This window comes from Bos mutus, chromosome 14 (genome assembly GCF_027580195.1).
Source record: "Bos mutus isolate GX-2022 chromosome 14, NWIPB_WYAK_1.1, whole genome shotgun sequence".
Classification (NCBI taxonomy): domain Eukaryota; kingdom Metazoa; phylum Chordata; class Mammalia; order Artiodactyla; family Bovidae; genus Bos; species Bos mutus.
Genome location: NC_091630.1, coordinates 4797866 through 4818961, shown reverse-complemented (window position 1 = coordinate 4818961; position 21096 = coordinate 4797866). Strand labels below are relative to the sequence as shown.

The 21096-nt window shown below is 42.3% G+C and overlaps 2 protein-coding genes across 3 annotated transcripts in view; one reads left to right on the top strand and one right to left on the bottom strand.

The window, feature by feature from the left end:
- Positions 1-131: 131 nt before the first annotated feature.
- Positions 132-5767, top strand: RBIS (ribosomal biogenesis factor). Of its 2 annotated transcripts, XM_070382905.1 has the most exons (5): positions 132-265; positions 643-723; positions 3009-3125; positions 5251-5367; positions 5633-5767. In XM_070382905.1, the coding sequence occupies exons 3-5, from the start codon at positions 3012-3014 to the stop codon at positions 5702-5704; spliced, it is 303 nt and encodes a 100-aa protein (XP_070239006.1). In that variant the 5' UTR covers positions 132-265; positions 643-723; positions 3009-3011; the 3' UTR covers positions 5705-5767. The 2 variants fall into 2 exon arrangements, with proteins under 2 accessions (XP_070239006.1, XP_005909152.1); XM_005909090.3 differs by lacking the exon at positions 132-265 and having other exon boundaries at positions 610-723.
- E2F5 (E2F transcription factor 5) overlaps positions 5742-21096 on the bottom strand; it is a 34746-nt gene continuing 19391 nt past the window's right edge. The window contains exons 2-8 of the mRNA XM_070382907.1: positions 14078-14187; positions 13061-13222; positions 11783-11826; positions 9855-9919; positions 8322-8589; positions 7755-7802; positions 5742-6522 (exon numbers count right to left, since the gene is read on the bottom strand). Coding sequence (XP_070239008.1) covers positions 6413-6522; positions 7755-7802; positions 8322-8589; positions 9855-9919; positions 11783-11826; positions 13061-13222; positions 14078-14187 — 807 coding nt within the window. The 3' untranslated portion in view covers positions 5742-6412. The remainder of the gene's footprint in view (positions 6523-7754; positions 7803-8321; positions 8590-9854; positions 9920-11782; positions 11827-13060; positions 13223-14077; positions 14188-21096) is intronic.

Here is a 21096-nt window from a genome sequence, read left to right as displayed (position 1 = left end):
CTAGAAGTCCCAGCGCTAGCCCTGGATCCGCTCAGCCCCTAGGCGCTCTGCGCCGCCCAGCGAGCCTGGGGCGCCCCCAGCGGCGCGCGGCGCCGCGTCCCGGGAGCGCGTCCCGGCCAGCCCGCAGGACGCGGCCGAGGGGCGACCGCTGTGAGACGGCCCGCGCGGTGACCAAGACGCGCCACCTGGCTTCTGTAAGCGAGCCCGCGCGAGGAGCTCGAGGCGCTCCCGTCTTCGGCGTCTCCCCCAAGTAGAGCGCCTCAAGGTAGCACCGGGCCAGACGCGCTAACGTGCGGGACTCCGCGCTGCGAGCGGGGCTGCGCAGCGTTCAGGGGCGAGAGCTCCGCGGCGGAGACGGCCCTGTGGGCGGCCCTACGTCGAGTGGCTGGGAACCAGCGTGGGCGGAAAGGGCGGGGCTTATGGCCGTCTACCGACCGAGCTCTGGGACGGAACCACGCTCTGTGGGCGGGCCGTACCGCTGTCTACCCACCGAGCTCTGGGGCGGAACCACGCTCTGTGGGCGGGGCTTACCCCTGTTCCCGCCCCCAAGCTCTGGGACGGGACCACGCTCTGCGGGCGGGGCTTCGCTCGGGGGCGGAACCGCGGCCCTGAGGAGGCCCTTTGACAGGCCCTCTCATCCAGGAACTTCCGGGTCTCGCGCGTGCAGATGGCGTTACTTGGAACCTGAGAGGCTCTACGAGGGTGTCGGAGGCCTGGTGAGAGGTTAGTAAAGGACACTTCCCGGGCGCTAGCGCGAAGCTTCGCGGGGCGGGGGCGGGCCTTGCGGGCCGCTGCCGTCCGGAGGTCGGCTCGGTCGCTCGCTGCCTTGGGCGGCTGTCCTCGGCCGCCGGCCCGCGGGCTCAGGCCGGAAGGCCGAGTCCTGGGCCCTCAGCCCGGGGCGGGGGACCAGTGTAGTCTTTGTTTTGTCATTCGTTTCCACGGGGTCGTCACGGGCGACCCCTGTCCCCGCCCTGTACCCCGCTAGCTGTCACCTTCTGCACGAGCCTTCCTCGAGTCCCCAGGCCCGTTGGATCTTTCCGTCTGCTCACTCCGCTTTATGCTGCCAGTCTCAGCCCCTGTCTATGTGTCTTGTGTTTGTATATGTTTCATATGATGCATATGAGTTCTGTACCGCACTTGGCACGTAGTAATTGGTTAATGAATGATCGGATTCTGGTTACTTATTGGAAGGACTTTAATTTGGGGTGACTTTCTATGTGTATTTTCTGCTTCTATAATACGTATTTTCTACTGTGTTCTTTTTTTTTTTTTTATTACGAGTACTATTAGGATTCAGGAAGCTTTGCCATTTCTGTTGTTTCCTAAAGTTTGACATTGAAAGAGATACGATGTGAGCAAAGGGAAGAAAGGAAGAATGTGCAGAGTCTTCAGAGATTAATTAGTATTCTAAGGTGGCTACAGAGATATAGCAGAAGATACCTTTGACACATTTATGCTAGAATGAGGTTTCCTGCAACATGTCAGGACAGAGAATATTGCTTTTTGTGGGCTGGAGAAGCCATTGAAGGATTTTAACATTGGGACTGTTCATTGTGTACCACCGTGCAGGATAGACTTGAATGCATATGGTTTAAGCCAGGGCTTGACAGTCTTTTCTTTAAAGGGCCAAATAGTAAGGATTTTTGGCTTTGCAAGCCACAGTTGTAGCAGGAAAGCGGCCACAGACAATACATACATAATTAAGTGGACAGAGCTGCGTTCTAATAAAGTCATTTACAAAGGCAGGTGCCTGACCTGATTTGGTCTGTGAGTAAAGTTTGTCCAACCTAGAGTCTAACCAAATTGTCCCAGGGACTAAAGCAATAACCTAGTCCTGAACTAGGCAGTACTAAATCATGGTTTTGTGTTGCATTTTTATGTATATGTGAGGCCATATCACATAACGAGAGCTCAGGATCTAGTCTTCCTGGCTTTGAATCGTGGCATCCCCTGACTACTAACAGTGTGACAATGGGTAGATTAACTTCTCTTTGCATCAGTTTTTTAATCCATAAAATGAGGATGAAATAGTACCTCCCACAAAGTATTTTTGTAAGAAGTAAAGCACATAAAATGTTAGCATAGTGCTTGTACATGTAGTCAAAGCTTAATAAATCTTAACTGTTAATATTTTTGAAATTGTTCCTCATGTGCATTGTTAAAGACAGGTTTGAGAGATGTTTCTCAACATCAAAAGTAGAATTTATAGGCTTAGTGTGTTTAGCTGTAGAACAAAGATAACATCTAAAGTTTTTAGGCAAGAACCATTCACACAGAAGTGATATGGAAGTCATGAAAGTAAGGCTGGGATTTGGATGTGCAAGATTAAGTACTGATTTTGAGGAGCTGGGGCTTCCCTGGTAATTCAGAGGTAAATAATCTTCCTGCAATGCAGGGGACCAGAGTTCAATTTCTGGGTTGGGAAGATCCCCTGGAGGAGGGCATGGCAACCAACTCCAGTATTCTTGCCTGGAGCATCCCATGGATAGAGGAGTCTGGAGGGCTGCAGTCCATGGGGTTGCAAAGACATGACTAGCGACTAACTTTGAGGAGGTGCACACAGGAGTGAAAATGGGGCAAGTAAAAAGGAATGAAAGAAGAAGAAAGGAGCCAGTCTTAGAGTATGAAAGGAACCCCAGTGGAATATCAATATGTAAACTAGCAGAAGGATGGGTTGTAATGGTTAGCATTGTCAGATGCCACAGAAAGTTGAAAAAAAACCATTGTTGTGTTGGTAATATTACTTAATGTATCTAACTGGCAGAAATTAATGTGGAACCTCTTACAGTCCAGGTGCCAGAGATGCAGAAAAGAATTAGATACTCTCTGCACTCAAACAGGAAAATCTGTAGGACCAAAAGACATGGAATTTAATACAAGTAGCAGTTTTAAAAATAATCAGGAGCAAGGTGGATCTTCTTAAATTTAATCGGTACCTTCCTAAATTTTAATTGATTTACAGTTCATAAGTGTGGGCAACTTAATTGAGCTCGCTCTTTTTTTCCTAGACAATGGCCAAGAACAAACTAAGAGGGCAGAAGTCCAGGAATGTATTCCACATAGCCAGCCAAAAAAGCTTTAAGGTTAAAAATAAAGCAAAACCAGTTACCACTAATCTTAAGAAGGTGAGTATCACTTAAGCACTCTGACTTTACTGTTTACAAGCAAAGCATAATTGTAAAGCTACTGAAAAGCTGAATGTTAATATTTAAAACAGGTTCTTAGCCTTTCCTACAAAAAAGCAAGATGATTTTAAGTATTTGTTTTAAAAAGAAAAATGATGAAGAAAAATAACCTCCCTTTCTTGAATCCAAATGTGCAAAAGGAAAACATTTTAACTGCAAATGTATGAGGCTCCAAGTAACAGTTAATTCTCAGAGCCTGGAAATCATAAAAAAAAAAAAAAATGTTATGGAAAAGTTCTCTGTAAATTTATATATATTCAAGAAGCTCTTAACAGAGCCAAGACATGGAATGTCAGTCAGCACCCATTCTTTTTCTCCTCAGTTAATTCTTATTTCTCTGGAGATACCTAGAGCTCAAATAAAAACCTGAAAATAGGAGATAAAATATTTTGTTTCTTAAAATACAAAATGAAAAGAGTTGCTTTATCTTCTTTTCAAAATATTTGGGGAATGAGAAATTTCAAGTAGACACCTTAAGAAGATGATTCAAGGAAATGTTTTCAAGCTTAAGTACTAGATGGAGTCAGCTCTCAAGGACTTACTAATTATCATAATGGGCCATAGAAATGTAACATTTTATCTTTCAGTCTTCATGAACTAGCTGAATTAAACTTTTTGGTGGAGCAGTTTCTTGTCTTTGGAAATGCTAAAAGGGAAATAAAGCTGAATGATATGACTGGAGTTTGGGGTGACAACTGTAGATAGAATTGACTTCAAGGTTGATGCTGAAGCCAAGACCTGAGTGACAGGAGCTAGTGACGCCAAGAGCAGTGAAGCATTGGGAGCAGCAGCATGTTTTAGGCAGGGAGAATAGTGAGTGCAAAGGCCTCCAGTTGGGGAAGAGCTTGGTGTATTTGGGAAAGATTACTTTGTTTAGACAGGAAGTCCCAGAAGCTTCGTGGACGCTACTGGAAAAGACCTGTGGGTAGGCAGCCTGGTTGGAGAAAGTATCAAATAATTTTCTCAGAAAGTAGCCTAACTTATTAGGGTAAGATTGCCAGGCAGCACATAAAAAAGGTAAATTGAAGTTGGTGGAAATGAACTTAAGTGAAGCCAGGCAGCCAGTTGTGACTTGCTACAGCTACCGTTTCAGGCTCAGAAAAGGCTGATGGTTGAGTTTAACCAAGTTGCCACACAAGTCTGATCAAGGGAAAGGCGGACAGTTAAGAGGGTGTAAGGAGTGACTGACAAGTGGTCATGGGATCTGTGTAGGCTAAAGAAGTGGAGGTGGAACATGTGAACAGTAGTGAACTTAGAAAAGGTTTCAGTGAGATTTAAGAATTACTAATAAACTAAGTGAACTAGAGGGACAGGAGGTGGTGCAGCCTAAGGTACCACATGGCAGTGATGGCAAGGTTAAGTCGTGGGAAAGATCCCTGGAGTCGAGGACCTGAGAAGATTAAGTGGCCATCGGGTAGGTTCTTGTTGAAGCCACTAAGCAGTGATGCCAGGCGTGTGGGGGGTCAGTGAGCCAACGTTTGAGATCTTTCACAAAGGAGTAAGTAATCATGGTTTAGGTAGGTGACAGTAGTGAGAAGGATGTCAGAATGTCCTGGCGCGTAAGGTGCAGAGCAGCTGGGAGTTTGAAGGAGAAACGGTTGGGGCGCAGCAGTGAACAGAATGCCCCCCCCCAGCCTTGTAGACTCAAGAACGGAGGGCTGCACGGGCCACTGTTCTCAGGAGACGGCCAGGTGCCGCCGTCAAGGAGGATTCGGAGAGGTGCTGTTGGGACTCTCGAAGGGTTCTATCCAGGGTCCTCGTTTCACAGATAAGAGATGGTAGCGTCATAGCCTGGAAAGATTATAGGCACATGTTTTGGCCTGCTTATACCAGGAAAAGTCAAGGTAGAAGGTATAGCTACATAATTCTTTTTTTTTTTTTAAACAGAACCTTTATGTCTAAAGTGTCTCAATAAGACTAAAAATTTTAGTGTGAATTATCTGCACAAATTGGTAGGATGGACAAGAGTTTATAGATTTGGGGGTTTAATAAGATTAAAGTTGCCTGTATTTTATCTGTAATGGATTTAAGATCATGAATTACTGCTCTTTTCTTTTTTTAAAAGATAAACATTGTGAATGATGAAAAAGTTAACAGAGTGAATAAAGCTTTTATAGATATACAGAAGGAACTGGCAAACTTCTCAAAAGGCCTTTCCCTTGAACCTCTGCAGAAACAACTGGTGAGTAGAAATCACTTGCTTTTGTTCTGGCTAATAAATTAAACTCCAAATTTTCAAAGCCCATATTGATTGTAATTTTTAGTACTTGGCTCTGTAGTATGTATAGCACATTCAGACTTTAAAACATTGAGTCTAAATATGGGAATTTACTGTTCTACTTCCAAAAGTACAACTGGAAGAAATTATATTGGAATATATGTCAGTAGACTGTCATTTTTGTTTACAGTTGTTATCTCAATTTTAAAATGTAATTTCTTCTCTCTAGATACCTCAGCAGTGTCATGAAAATGTACCAGTTAATGTTGATGAAGCTACCAGATTAATGGCTCAGTTGTAATATACCAATGATGCATCAAATTCCCCAAAAAGACCAATAAATTTAATCTTTTATACAATTTTATTTAAAAAATCTTGTTAATGTACAGGCATTGGCACATTTTAAAAACAAACTACATAAACAGATCTTTCCTATAACCTAGGAAAGTGGAATGTCAGAAGTCAACAAAATGTGATGAACTTAAAGTGCTAAAACAGAAGGCACTTCACAAACTCTGTTCACTGAAACAGTTAATATATCCTAGTTTACACCCTTCACGTTATAAGTGGCAGTGAATGTCTGGATTGGAGGACACAAAGGAACACGGACGGTCTTGTGGCAGTACAAGTGGAAGACAGAACAAGTGATGAGCCCTTGGCCAACTTTCTTGTTTCTCATGACCTGAAGTCTGCTTTAACTTTCTTCTCATATAAGGGGAAGAAAACAGAAGGGTTCAGAATGGGAATAAAAGTTGAAATTTCAGAAAGTAATTACTTGAGGGTGTGGAGGGTTGGTGGATGTGAAATCATTTTTTCTCCTGAAACAGTCAGAATCCTTTGTTTTTATGGTTGAAGTTTTGTGAAGCAAAAATAAAGTATTAGGGAAGAACATTTCAGAATCAGTGAACTAAAAAGGTGTTACATTCATTATTTTAAATACTTAGGTTATTAAGAAGTCTAAAATGTTACACAGTTAGAGGTAGATAACAGTCCCAAGTTTCCATGGAATCTAATAATTTAGTATCTGAACATCAAACAGATCACAAACGCCTTCATTATCATCTAAATTAAAGTTGTAGTCATCTGCTGGGGTCGGAGAAAGCCGTAAGAGCGGAAACACTGCAAGCAAAAACACAAATGCAGTGTTAAAGATGGTTTCTGCATACAGGTAATGATGTCTTAGATAAAACACTATCAAAAACATCAAACCAAATTATGCTTCCCATGTTATACAGGAAATTAAAAAAATACAATAGGAAATGTAATGATCAAATTAATAATTTGTGTTTTGTGTGTATCTTCAAAGATTCTTATTTAAAAACATTTTATGCACTGATTATAGGTTTAGCTTGGGAAACAAGTTAGAAATTTTATTGGTTGAATTCATCACTAAAATGATTCAGAAACATTAGAGTATTTTCTCTGATCTGCTAAATAAGCTACCACTTTGAAAACAGAGAAAGGAATCAGACATAAATTAATAAATATGCTGAAATTCTCTGCTTTTACAGAAATGTTTGATAAGTCTCTTAAGTGGTTACTAGGAAAGCTTGTTCAGAGAAGGCGATGGCACCCCACTCCAGTACTCTTGCCTGGAAAATCCCGTGGGCAGAGGAGCCTGGCAGGCTGCCGTCTACGGGGTTGCTAAGAGTCGGACACAACTGAGCGACTTCACTTTCACTTTTCACTTCATGCACTGGAGAAGGAAATGGCAACCCACTCCAGTGTTCTTGCCTGGAGAATCCCAGGGATGGGGGAGCCTGGTAGGCTGCCGTCTATGGGGTCGCACAGAGTCGGACACGACTGAAGCAACTTAGCAGCAGCAGCAGCAGAATGCTTGCTAATTTAACAGCTGCCGTGGGTATGTGTTAGGAATCCAAGAACTTACAGGAAGCAGAGGCCCAGAGAGTTACTGTTAAAAGTAACTACAATTTTAAAATTAGCTGATTTTTAGGAATTATTTCTGGTTAGATGATGTGGCTAACACAGAAATTGGCCATGATGGGCATATTTACAAAACTAAGTTTTCAGATTTCTTGTTGACTCAGATATATTGTTTTACTCTTCTTGGCCAGATTCTTCAGGTGTGAAAAGGGCTAGTATGCCAACAGTATAGAAGTTTATTCTGTAAACGTGATTAAGTATCCCCTTATGAGTTATTTTTCATAAAAATGCAGGCAAAGAAATGCTTCATGATGTCTATAACTTAACTATAACTTTCATGAACCATCACAGTACATTAAGCAGTTAAAAAATACAGGTTCTTCATGTCTTTTAAATCATAAGGCCACTCAAATTCTAGAAAAGCATTATTAATATGTAAGTTTAGTTATTTTTTTTAAACTACTTACCATCAGAAGACATTAACTCATCAATGATATCTCCACTAATAGATCCTGCTGGAAACAAATGTGATAAAAGTTTTTTTACGTTTCTTTTTATATATTTTGACAGCAAAAAGAACAAATATGGTTTAATTCCAAAATGGAATCCTAAGGAAAACTGTAAATACATATATATTTACACAGTCTATGAAACAAGTAGTAGTAATACAATTAAATGGAGAGGGAACGGGCAACCCACTCCAGTATTCTTGCCTGGAAAATCCCATGGACAGAGGAACTTGGCGGCTACAGTCCATGGGGTAGCAAGGAGTCTCGGACACGACTTAGCGACTAAACAACAGAATATAATTAAAGACAGGATCTGTTTTTAAATTTTCCTCATAATACATATTCCAGTGCTGGGCACATAGGAGACACAAAATTATGACTTGTTGATTAGGTTTACTATTTTGTCTCCTATACTAGACAAGAGAATAACATCACAACTGAGAGATTCAAAAATGCTCTCTAACTTGTCCAATGCAGTCTTCATATTTTCTTCTCTGCTTTTGAAAACAATGGCCGTGAACTCACCTGAAGACATGTCTGTGGCTGGCGTGTGCTGGAGAGGCTGGCTTCGTTCAGAGACAGGTGGCTCAGGCAGGCTCTGGACGGCCGAGCTGGGCTTGTGTGGAGGCACTGGGGTAGGAGGCTGAGAGGGAGGCTGCGCGAGGTCGTCTGGGGGGGGCACTGGGAAAACCACGGGCTTAGATGAGCTGGACTCTTTATTTATAAGCAGCACGTGGATAGGTCCTGAATGACTCTTTAGATTGATCTGGTATTTCTTTTGTCCATTCTGACCCTTTGAAGTTATTGGGCATAAACAAATGAACAAAGGTTAACACCTCTAACCAACGTGAAACATTAAAAATGAGATAGGCAACTACATATCCTTCTACTTCTCTGTGTATGCATTCTAGAGAGTTTCATGTTGAAATTCCAACTAAAAATCTTTATCTACTTAAAAAAATAACTAATGGAACATCCATACATGAGGGAACTCTCTGTAACCTTGTTCTGTTTTTTCCAAGTCTACTGTAAATGTGTTACCATATTTTCATTTAAAGAAAGGCAAAGCTATAGGGACTGACTAAATACAACAAAAGTAAGTCATTAAATCAAAATAGTGTAGCGACCAGGAGTAGAATGGGATATTGAGGATTACAAAGCTCTTGACCCTAGAAAGTAAGCTTTTCTCAAATACTGGTCATCAAAAACTCCCAGCTGTAGAATGCTGGAAGGCACCTATTTTTGCTGTAATGATCCACTCTGTGCTGAGCAGTGCTCAGAGCGTTTCCCTCAGCTGTGGAATGCTCTCTCTTTGGCGGCGGCAGCCATGCTTACGGTGGTCATCTCAACATGTGGTCTTAAACAGCAAGTTTCACAAGGCAAAACTTTTTTCCATTCAGCAAAGCACAAAGACAACTGATTTTTCCTACAGAGATATAAATGTAAATCCCTCCATTTCAAAAAGGTGATTTGTATCCTGAGGCTTCAGGAGCTATAAATGCCTAAATAGGAACTTCTAGGATGGCTGGGAGAAGCAAAGGAGGTAATAGGAAGTAACAGTAATTTTTTTCCACCTTTTTAAATTGTTAGTTTTCAAATCTGTTTTAGGAAATTTGAAAATGAAAATCGTGAAATTTATATTAGCATAGAGTCAACAGATATCTTTGACTCAATAAGCCAGAAAATGTTTTTTAAAAGACCTAATTTAAAGCAGTATATTATTGTTGATATTTAAAGTGAACTTTTTCCTCAGGATTGTTATATTGGCTGTAGATTGGTCAAACTGATTTTTTAAGGTTATTGACTGTATCATCACTCATTCCTTGATGTCTTCTAGCTCAAATAAGATTTTTCAAAAACTAATATGTTAAATGATCAGTCACATCCATAATTTTGCAAAAGTACTGAAGACATCTAACTTCAGATATGAATACTTACAGACAACTTAAAAGCAGTAACTTGAAAGTGTTTACAATTAGCTCATGTTCAGCTCCAGAAAATGTTTGTCCCTCGTGAAACAGCAGATCCATTTTAACAAAAGCTATCCTACGTACGTACCATTTCTGGAATAGGTACCTCCAGTTGTGTACCAGAAGGTGCTTGAATGGCCAAAAGTGTATCACCTGGTCAAAAAAAATTAAGAAATAAAGATTTTTACATTTTAGGAACACTACTGATCTTGCAATACAGCGGCCAAGAGAGTGGGCTGTGGAGTCAGAATGCTGGGACTTGGTGACCTTGGGCTCTGGTTCTTATTCTGTAAAATGGAGGTGACATAACTTACCGCACAGGGTTTTTGAGGATTAAATGAGGTAATATATCTATCAGTTTTATATACAGAGATACAGATACCGCACAGGGTTTTTGAGGATTAAATGAGGTAATATATCTATCAGTTTTATATACAGAGATACAGATATATATAACATCATTTAATCCTCAAGGGCTTTCCTGGTGGCTTAGATGGTCAAGAATCTGCCTGCAATGCAGGAGACCTGGTTTCACTCCTGGGTCAAGAAGACCCCTTAAAGAAGGGAATGGCAACCCACTCCAGTATTCTTGCCTGGAGAATTACATGCACAGAGGAGCCTGGTGGACTACAGTCCATAGGGCCACAGAGAGTCAGATGCGAGTGAGCAACTAAACACGTGTGTTAGTAGATCTTACAACAGGGTAAATGTATTCACTCTATTCTCATTAACAAATTCTGCTCAAGTTAATTTTGCTTTCATTCAGGCTCATATCATGTCTGAGACTCTCAGAACTTCCTTTCAGCCTTAGTTAAATAACACTGTTTAGTTAAGTATTTATATTGCTTAAATAGGTATGATACAGTGAAATCTTAAGCTTACATGAACTTTTGAAGCCAGCATCTACAGTAATATCTGCTGGGCTGAACATTAAGAATATTTCCCCAAACTTTAAGCAGTAAGGCCACATATAAAACCAGCATAGTCTTAAGAGTCAGATTCTACTTGGCAAAGCGTTTGGCAAACTTTTTTTTTTTGGTATGTGCATGATACAAGACTGTCCTTTTAATAGCCCATGCATATTTTACTTGTGTTATATATATTATGGGAATTCAGCCCCCACCTCCATTTTAGTTATTCATAGTGGCAAAGATCCTGCCTGCCGACGCAAGAGATGCAGGTTCGATGCCTGGGTCAGAAGATCCTCTGCAGTAGGAAGTGGCAACCCACTCCAGTATTCTTGCCTGAAAATTTCCATGGACAGAGGAGCCTGGCGGGCTACAGTCCACGGGCTGCAAAGAGCTGGACACGACTGAGCAACTGAGCATATCATCTTAAAGGGAAAACATGGAAGCCGGGGATGGAATAAGGTGAGGAATAATTTTCCAGATTTAACAGCACATCTGCTGCTGCTAAGTCGCTTCAGTCGTGTCTAACTCTGTGTGACCCATGACCCTGGTGACGGCAGCCCATCAGGCTCCCCCGTCCCTGGGATTCTCCAGGCAAGAACACTGGAGTGGGTTGCCATTTCCTTCTCCAATGCGTGAAAGTGAAGACACTCAATCGTGTCTGACTGTAGCAACGCCATGAACTGCAGCCTACTAGGCTCCTCCGTCCATGGGATTTTCCAGGCAAGAGTACTGGAGTGGGGTGCCATTGCCTTCTCTGGCACATCAATGATAACCATGTTCTAGCTCAAGTTTAGTCATTGACTCTGTGATTCTCTGACTCTGAGACTGTTATTTAATTCCTCTCTGTCTTCGCTGCCTCTCCCACACAGAATTTATACCTACCAGGGCAGGAAATGAAGTGAAACCTGGGAAAAGCAGTTATTGTCATGAGAACAGAAATGAAAGCAGCCTATCAACACATAGCACTATAGAGGGAGACCAAAAAATGTCCACAAATACAGAAAATAATGACTTGAGGTGACTGCATGGGGAATTTTAAATCACATTACACTAAATACGTTGATCAAAGGAAGAACATAAGAAAAAATTTACTAACAGTACTTACCATTAAAACAATTACAGATGTCTTCATGAGTTACATAGGAAAATGTACTGTCAGAGAGTTAAGGAACAACATTTATATCAAGGCCTGGATATATAAATTAAGATAATAAATCTGAAGGCCAAAGTGACCAAATGCATGAAGGGACTGTCACACATGGTCAGATCAAAAAGAACACAAGTCTTGTCTGAAAAGGCAATCAAAGGTCCGTGAGAGAAGTATCCATCTTTCGCTCTAAGAAGGAGCCACTCTGTGTTTCTGTGTCATCTGAGGACTCTAGGGAGAGGGAAGGAAGCGCATTCCATGCAGACAGGAGCTTCTGGGCAAGGACACTGATGGGGGAAGGATGCTGTCGGTGGGAGTGAAGAGTCAACTACAGAAGTCGCTGCATCGAGACTCTTCTTGGGTCATGGTTTGGGGAACTAGGCGTGCCCGCGATCTTGGCAAGCAGTGCAGCAAAGTGCGTGATCAACTAGTTCAATGCTTTTTGGAATCTCGGGGCTCCACAAGGCACAGCTGAAGACCCCCATTATTATCAAACTGTTAAGGAGTTCTGATTCTAGAAAGAAAATAACAAATGACATCATGGACTTGTTCACAAAAGACAAGACAGTGAAAAATTATATACACACTCAGAAGTTCATGAGAGGTGGTACAAGATAAATGTAGTTCAAATGTTCCATATGAGTATGGGTAAGTCACAAATCAACAGTCACATATCTGAAAGAACACAGTGGTCATAAGGAACACATGGAGTATATCACTAATGCTTTTCCCCAAATATGGTAGATATCCCAACCAGCCTTGGAACCCTACCCTCTACTAAAGTACTATCTTTGGGTTAATATTAGGCAGAATGTATCCTGGACTGATTGCAGGCCTGTGATAGTTCATTTTCAAACCAAAATTACTTTTTTAAAAAACTCTGAAACACTGAATGATTTAGGTTCAGAACAATGGTTTAACAACGACTTCCACATGTGCAGACTCCCTGTAAGCACACGTTAGCTAGTGTAGTGTATCCTGTCAATGGGTAGACCACATATAGGGGAATCTGCAACAGACGCATCTGTTTGCTAATAGATGTACTATACGACTTGAAAAAGTAACCATTTTAAAATATTCATATAAATTATTAGAAGAATGTTATAATCACTTGCAAAACTGAAGTCTCTAAAAACACTAGAATAAAGTAACTGATGTTCAGACTGAAAGAATATATAAATACATATTATATCTATGTATTTAAAGATTTAAAAGGATTTCTATTCAAAAGGATATCTATTATTAATGGAGTCGTCCATCACATTTTTGATGCTTTGCTGTAGCCACAACTTCTGCTGATCAAGTTCTCTTTCCTTCAGTTCTAGATCTTCAATTTCAGCTTTGAGATATTTTAATCTATCTATGACTTCTTTAGTATTACAGCCAGCACCTACACCTCTTAAAAACATATGAAAATTAATATCCCCAGTATTAGACCCAGGTTAACATCACTTAATTTTTATAGTAAAAATTGTTAAAACTCACCAAATATATTTAAAACAAAAATCTTTACACTCTTCTAAAATCATTAACCATTAAAATCTTGAGAAAACGTAAACACCATACCATTGTCTAAACAAACACCCAAATTACAAAATTCTCAGTCTGTCCTAGTGTGCTCTTTGTCTCTAGAAGGTCGACTGGTAACTGAGGCACCAAAGGATGCCGGAGTCGAATGGTCACACTGGTAGTCTCATTATGTGGACTCGGATGCGGGTAAAACAGATTACCATCTTTTAGTCTTTTGTTGGGATTTTTGGCTAAAATAAACTGAAAAGCGAAGGATAAGGGGGGCAAATTTGTGGAAAAGAACATGTTTGTCACAGTCAAACATACAACAGTTAACAAATGACAACATGCATTTCAACTAATCATTATTTACAAAGTACATATTCTTGTATGTATGAGACTTAGTTCCTGTTTTCAAGGAGTTTATATTAGGTGAGTACATAGAACACCCGGGCAAAGAAGGATTAATGATACAGAGCAGGATGCAGTGTGCACCAAGTGAGCAGCTGGAGGGAGAAGACTTGAACTGTGAGAGTGTAACTTAAACAGCGGAGTGAGCCAGGGGCCATCCCGTGTCACACAGGAGGGACACAGAAGCCCAGAGGTGTGGCAGGGACATGCGAGGGGCTGTGTGACCAGTGTAGATGGCTGGGACAGAGGACTCAGGAGACATACATAGCAGAAAGGTCAGCGTTCACAGAGCATTGCGAAGAAAACGGTAGACTAGAGCGGTTTGTAACTTACTTCCATTGTATACTGTTTTTTGACTTTTTTTCAATTAAGTCAATTCCTTCCAAGACATTGGTGATATCATAAATTCTTCTTTTTTGCCTCACAGCCAAAGTATCTGCAGCCTGTTTAAAAAGGGGGGGAGGTGAACAAAGAAATAAATTACAATTCATATTTTAAGGCCAAAAAGGCTTTGGTTATTAAGGTCACAGCATGAGAGCCCAGTCTTAAATTTGACCTGATCAGTTGCTTGGGAACAATAGCAGGGTATGTGCAAAGCAACCATCAAACACTGAAAATACCAAAGAAATGATTTCATTTAAAAGCCAGCAGATGTTGGAATGGAGGAAAAAAAATGAAAAGGTCATGACACAAAGCCCACAAAAATAAAAGAACACAATGAGAATATTTCATATCACCTTATGGGCTAATCCTTAAGAGGCGCTGCTAATTGTCTGCCCTTGTCACTTCCTATCTTATTTCTCTGTTCAAGAACAGTCTTGTTTAAAGACAGCCTTAGTTACTTTTTTTTTCAATTGTATCTCAGCGATTTTTAAACAATGAAGTCAAGATACTGAGTAGAAAATTCTAAATTATACACACATTGTATAATACCTTGAAATGCACAATCTGCATTTTCTAAATTCAATGAAAATAGAGGAATGAATCATGCCATCCCAAAACAAAGCATAAAATTGACAAGAAATAAAAACCTATTGCACAAGGTTGTGGTACTAGCAAATACAGAAGTTTGGTAGTTTCACTTACATTAGCTAAGACCAACAAAAATACTTCATGCTACCATGTCATGAATGAATTGAGGAATGCTGTTATAGTTCCTCTAATTGGTTCTCACTCACATTTCTGACATTTGTTCCTCACCAGTATAAACAGAACCTCAGAGGTTACCTGAAAGCTCTTTTTTCAGAGTAGATTAGTCAAGACTATTTTGAACGTGGAGTCACATTTAAGATTCATGGTAGTAACAAAAAAATACATGTATGTCCTTACTGACAATGTTCAGTACATTATCTACAGAATTTAGTCTCAGATGATTAGTTACTGGCTACCCCAGGGTGTCACTAACTGCTTCATTCTATATATATAAAGTTCCTCCTACAAAAACCAGGGAAGCATTTTTGTTTCCTTCCACGGGGAGCAAGTGTGACCAACAACGGCTCACTCCGCAGGCCTCTGGAACCTCTAAGTGAGATCTGGTGGTTGTATCACCAGAAACACCAAGTGCCTGCTGCCAACCGCTGAGGTCTTCAGCAGGGGTTTCGTGCCTCAGACAGTGGACCAGGAGGGTGACTGGGTGTGGCAGAGAGAAAGAAGGAAGAAGCAGGGCCTGAGGCTGTTTGAATCCCCAGCTCTGACTACTTGGCTCATCTCTTCTGGAAGACAAGAAAACGAAGAGGACTCGCCACAGTTTCGCCCATACCCTCTTCACTGTACTAGGCGGTTCCCTCCCTGTCTCATCTACCAGCAGAGTTTCTGTTCTGAGGTGTGAGGCTGTCTTTCTCAAGAGTAATCGTCTGCCGCAAAGCTAACTGTAAGAATCTTAAGTTGTGAATTCATGTCTCATTTCCCTCTTGAGAAGTAGCCAGAGCACTCTCAGCTCTGCGTCATCCGTAGCTACGGACTCACACACCAAAGCAACAGCTCACCAGGTATGAACCAGGTCACAGAGCTACTCTCGGTCACTAGGCAAAGAGCCATGAGATCTCAAGTTTAGTTCAAAATTTGTGAAAAGTATCTCATTTACAGTTTATTTGTTGTTGTTCAGGCACTAAGTCATGTCCAACTCTTTGTGACCCCGTGGACTGTACCCTGCCAGGCTCCTCTGTCCATGGGATTTCCCAGGCAAGAAGACTGGAGTAGGTTGCCATTTCCTTCTCCATTATTATTTATCACTGCTTAACAATTACAACTCCAGGAGTTGGTAATGGACAAGGAAGCCTGGCGTGCTGCAGTCCATGGGGTTGCAAGGAGTCGGACACGACTGACTGAACAATTACAAAATTGAATCCCTGATTCCCAAAACGAAGTATCATTTCTTAAAAATCTATTAAAGCATATAAACATACAAATGACCAAACTTAAAGAGGATCTCCAGGAGGCTTTTATTTTAGCAGCTGCATCAGCTGAAGTCTGGTTCTGGAGCTGGGCACACCAGCTCCAGATGCAACCCAGCCCTGCCACTTCCTGTCTTCAACTGGCTTCAGGCTTTTTAAACCTCATTTCCTTTTCATAAAATGGGATAACATATGCTGAATTGTGGGGGCTATGCAGGATAATCTTAGCACACTGTCCTCTAGGTAATTTATACTTAAATGTTGGTAACAGCCTCATCATCAAATACAGGTTGAAACAAGGGATCAAGGGTAAGAGTTGGCGTGGATATGGACCTATCATATTTTTTATGCAGGGTTTTAAAAAGTTGCATTAAATTCTTAATTTTATTAAGTAATCCAAGACCTTTGTATTCATAAACCCATACCACGAATCATCACCAACTTCATTCACTTCTTCAGCTCCCACGGGGTGCCAGGCTTGTTCTGGGTCTTGAGGATACAGTGGTGACAGAACAACAGCCCTGCCCTCAAAAGAGGGAGGTGGTGAACATGTATTAATGTAAGTATTCTCGTAGGAGGAACGCGTGTAGGCCGGTACTGCATTTGACAGACTTTTCAGAGAAGGGCTCCCTGATAAAGTAGTCTGGACTGAAGACAGTGACCCCAGGAACACCTGGAAGAGGTGCGGGGGAGGACAGGTGGAATAGTAGCAGGAGGGGGGGCGGGAGGTGGGGCAGGGAGAGAGGAGGAGGGAGGGGAGAGACAGGGAGAGGGAGACAGAGATGACAAGGAAGAAAAGGCGGCAGGGGCCATGTCACGGGGCCTTCGTGCAGCCACTGTGAAGACCGGCTTTCCCCCCCACTGAAACAGAAAGCCACTGGAAAGCTCTGAGCACACAGGAACTTGACTCAATGTTTTAAAAGGTTCTCTGGTGGAAGCAAGGAAACCAGTGAGAAGGCAGCGGTGACAATCCATTCAAGAGATGGCCGTGGAGACTGAGAAATGGTGACATCCGGAATCTGTTTTGAAGGTACGGTAAGCAGGTGATACTGAGAAAGCAATTGACAGCGACTTCCCTTTTTGACGCAGGCAGCTGGAGACAGGAAGGCTGCAGGAGGGGCAGGTTTGGGGCGCTGGAAATCAGGAACTCTGCTCTGGCCATTTTGACACCCCAGGGGAGAAATCAAGACCACTGGATATGAGAAGTGTGTGGGTTAAGGGAGAAGTCCCAGTGGAGGTACAGTATCAGGAGTCATCAGTAAGTAAGACATTTTAGGACACAGCCTGGCACCCACTGGATTCGCCTAGGAGGTGAGCATAGACACGGAAGACGTCTGAGGGCCAACCCTTGGGTTTGGCAGTGTTAAAGATCCAGGGAATGAGGAGCAGGCTGCCACTGAAGTAAGAAAAGCAGGGAGAGTGGGGTCTTGAAAGCCAAGAGCCAAGAAACAGTGAGTGTGTTAAGGGCTGCTGGCAGGGGGAGCCAGTTCACCGAGCCTGCATCCCTGGATTTGACTATGGAGACATCGTGGTGACCTTGCAGCCAGTTTTGACAGCAGCAGAGTCAAAAGCCTTCTTGGAGAGATTAAGACAAGAGTAAAGGAAAGTTGGAGTGGACAGCTCTTCTGAGGACATTTATTGGGAAGAGGAACAGAAGGGGGCAGCGGCTGCAGGAAACTATGGGGCCTCCCCAGGAAGTTTCCACTTTCCTTCATCTCTCTTTCCTTTTAAAAAGGGAACAATTTCCACACGTGAGGATGCTGAGAGGAATGACCTGGTCAAGGGAGGAGAGGGATAATTTGTGATGCAGGAGAGAGAAGGGACAGCCACCAAAGAGACAGTGGAAGGTGGGCAGCGGGGGACGTGACCAGATGAGCGGAGGCAATCAGCCTTAGACAGTAAGAGGGCACACTACCAACCGGAGCTCTGCAGGAGCGCGCGTGTGCAGGACGGTAGATGTGGTGAGAGGTTACAGGGAGGCAGACGCGGTGAAAGGTTACATGACAGTAAATGAGGTGAGAGATTACACGACGGTAGATACGGTGAGAGGTTACACGACAGAAGATAGGGTGAGAGGTCACACGGCGGTAGACACGGTGAGAGGTCACACGATAGTACATACAGTGAGAAATTATGACAGTGACATGTTGAGAGGTTACACTACAGTAGATACGGTGAGCCATTACACGACGGTAGATATGGTGAGCGGTTATATGGCAACAGATACGGTTATATGATAGTAGATATGATGAGAGGTTGTACGACGGAAGATAAGGTGAGAGGTTAGGCACCTCCTTCTGGGTGCTTTTCCTCCAGCAGAGAGAGGAGAGAAGTGGCTGAGAGGAGAAAGTGTGATCCTTGTCTAGGAGAGCCCAAGGTAGGCAAGCCTTGGAGCAGCAATGCTGGGCCCCACTAAGGCCCCGTTGGGCTCAGCCACTGGCATTTCTGGGCATGTCCCTGAGGCCCTGCAGAATGCCAGGATGTTGACAGGGGCAGGCAGAGAACAAAACAGGGGCGGCTTCATCCCATGCTGCCCTGTAGCACTGAATAAACACCCATGTGTCAAATGCATTAAATTTACTTTGAAAGTTTACATTTACTATTGTAACACCTGACCCGTAAGGGGAGCATAAGCCATAAAGGAAGCATCTACTAGATGCTTGAGTTTACAGAACAGACAGATAGACAGAACCTTTTGACACAGATTTCCCCTCCAAATATGAGATCTTTTTCTAAAAATCTCACCACCAGTGAACAAAGTGATATCCATAGTTTGAACAAAATAAGAGCTTGTGATGCTTTTAAGAGGTGGACAAGTCAAACAACCCGGAGAGCTGACAGAGATCACGAGTAAGTGCTAACAGGGCTTCACGGACGTTCTGGCCCCGCCCCCTCACTTTAGCAGATGACTCCAGTAAGACCCCTGCTAACTCGGGTCGGAGAGATGGGGGCTAGCTTTATTTGGGTTAGGATTAGTTGCAGCTCATTTGCTCAAGGATGTTATCCCCATGGAGCCTGACGCTGCGTTCAGAAGGGCTGACATAAACACGGTAACTACGGAAACGTCCTGTCTCTCAGGTTCTCCATCTGCAAAGCAGGAACTTCACTCTCCAGGACCACAATTGTTACCACGCGTGCACTCAGCGTCTTGGCTGCTGTGCTTCCGAGACTAGCATTACAGCGAGGAGGTCCAGATCCAGAAACCAAAACCGTGCAGCAGGAACACTACAAAACATCAATTAGCTACATACACGCACACAAACATGCACAAGTGATGGGATCCTGAAAATAAGGTAGGAAGACCTCAAGTGATGCGTCAAGACGGCTTATAAAATATTTTAATGAGAATTTTTTAAAAACCTGAGCAAATTCATTTTCAACTGTATTCGATAGTTATTTTGCTTTATCTCATGATAAGATTACTCATTTCAAACACTGTTAAAGATAATTGAGATGTAAAATGTTTGATTTCAACCCACAGTTAAGAACCATTTATAAGCCAGTAATGGGGTAATTGTGTAATAGGATCGTTCACAGATATTATCTAATTTAATGCTGACAACTGCTTTGTAAAGTAGGTATCATTCTCCCTGTTTTTTTAGGAAGCAGATTCAGAAGGCTAATGAACAGTCAGATGAAATTTGGCATTAATTATACATTTATGAAACAAATTCGTGGCAAAATATTTTCAAATGGGCTATCATTTTAAAAGACTTTAAATACATGTGGTGGACAGTCAAAAGTTCCCAAGCTATACAGATGCACTGAATAGCAATTCAAGTACCACTGATGGTTTCACTGAGAGTATAAAAATGGTCTGAAAAAGCCAAAAGATCTTCATTTCCATGTATTTATTTATTTATTTATTTAAAAATGATGACCAGAAAAAAAATTGTAAACATATTCAAGACTTCGAGACCATGGCTACCACCTTCTAGAATGAGGCTGAAAAAATGAAACAGTTCTGGAAAGTGAAGTGTTATAAGAGACTGAAAAAAGAGAGATTACTGAAGGTGGGGGCAAAAAGGACAGAGTTCCTGGAGGAGGCTGCTTTTCTGCTTTCAAGGCATCTGTAGCTGTTAAATCAATAAGGAAATTAAACACCACAAAATAACTTACTTACTTTAAGGATACAAACCGCTCCCTCCAGAACCAGCACTAAGCATCCAAGTGTTTTCAATCAGTGACCTTTTCCTGAAGGAATCTCTCCTTAAAAGTCTGCGGTGCTTTTGCTACCCCAAACTAACTGCTACTGTATATGATATTTTCAAGTGCACAAGCTTTAACTTTGTTCTAATTCTTAAAATGTTTGAACAGACTCTGCATGAGCTTTTCAAAAGAAGCTTAATTGTACTGTCTTACGCAAGTCACCAAAGAGTTCTCAAAAGGAAAAAGAAGACAGTTGATAAAATATCTATTTAAGTAGGAAAAGCCTGCTAAGACTCAGTTCTAGAGACTGCTCGCCCGAGTCCCCAGCTGCATGCTTTGAAATTCTCATGTATGTTACGTTGTTATACCAGGAACCAAACTAGGCAGCATCTGCTATTCTACCACCCGGCTCTCCGTCTGCACATTTTTTATAACCCTGATGGTTAGTCATGTATGGATGTGACAGCTGGACTATAAAGTAAGATGAGCGCCAAAGAATTGATGCTTTTGAACTGTGGTGTTGGAGAAGACTCTTGAGAGTCCCTTGGACTGCAAGGAGATCCAACCAGTCCATCCTAAAGGAGATCAGTCCTGAGTGTTCATTGGAAGGACTGATGCTGAAGCTGAAACTCCAGTACCCTGGCCACCTGACGCGAAGAGCTGACTCATCTGAAAAGATCCTGATGCTGGGAAAGATTGAAGGCGGGAGGAGAGGGGAGGACAGAGGATGAGATGGTTGGATGGCATCACCAACTTGATGGACATGAGTTTGAGTAAGCTCCGGGAGTCGGTGATGGACAGGGAGGTCTG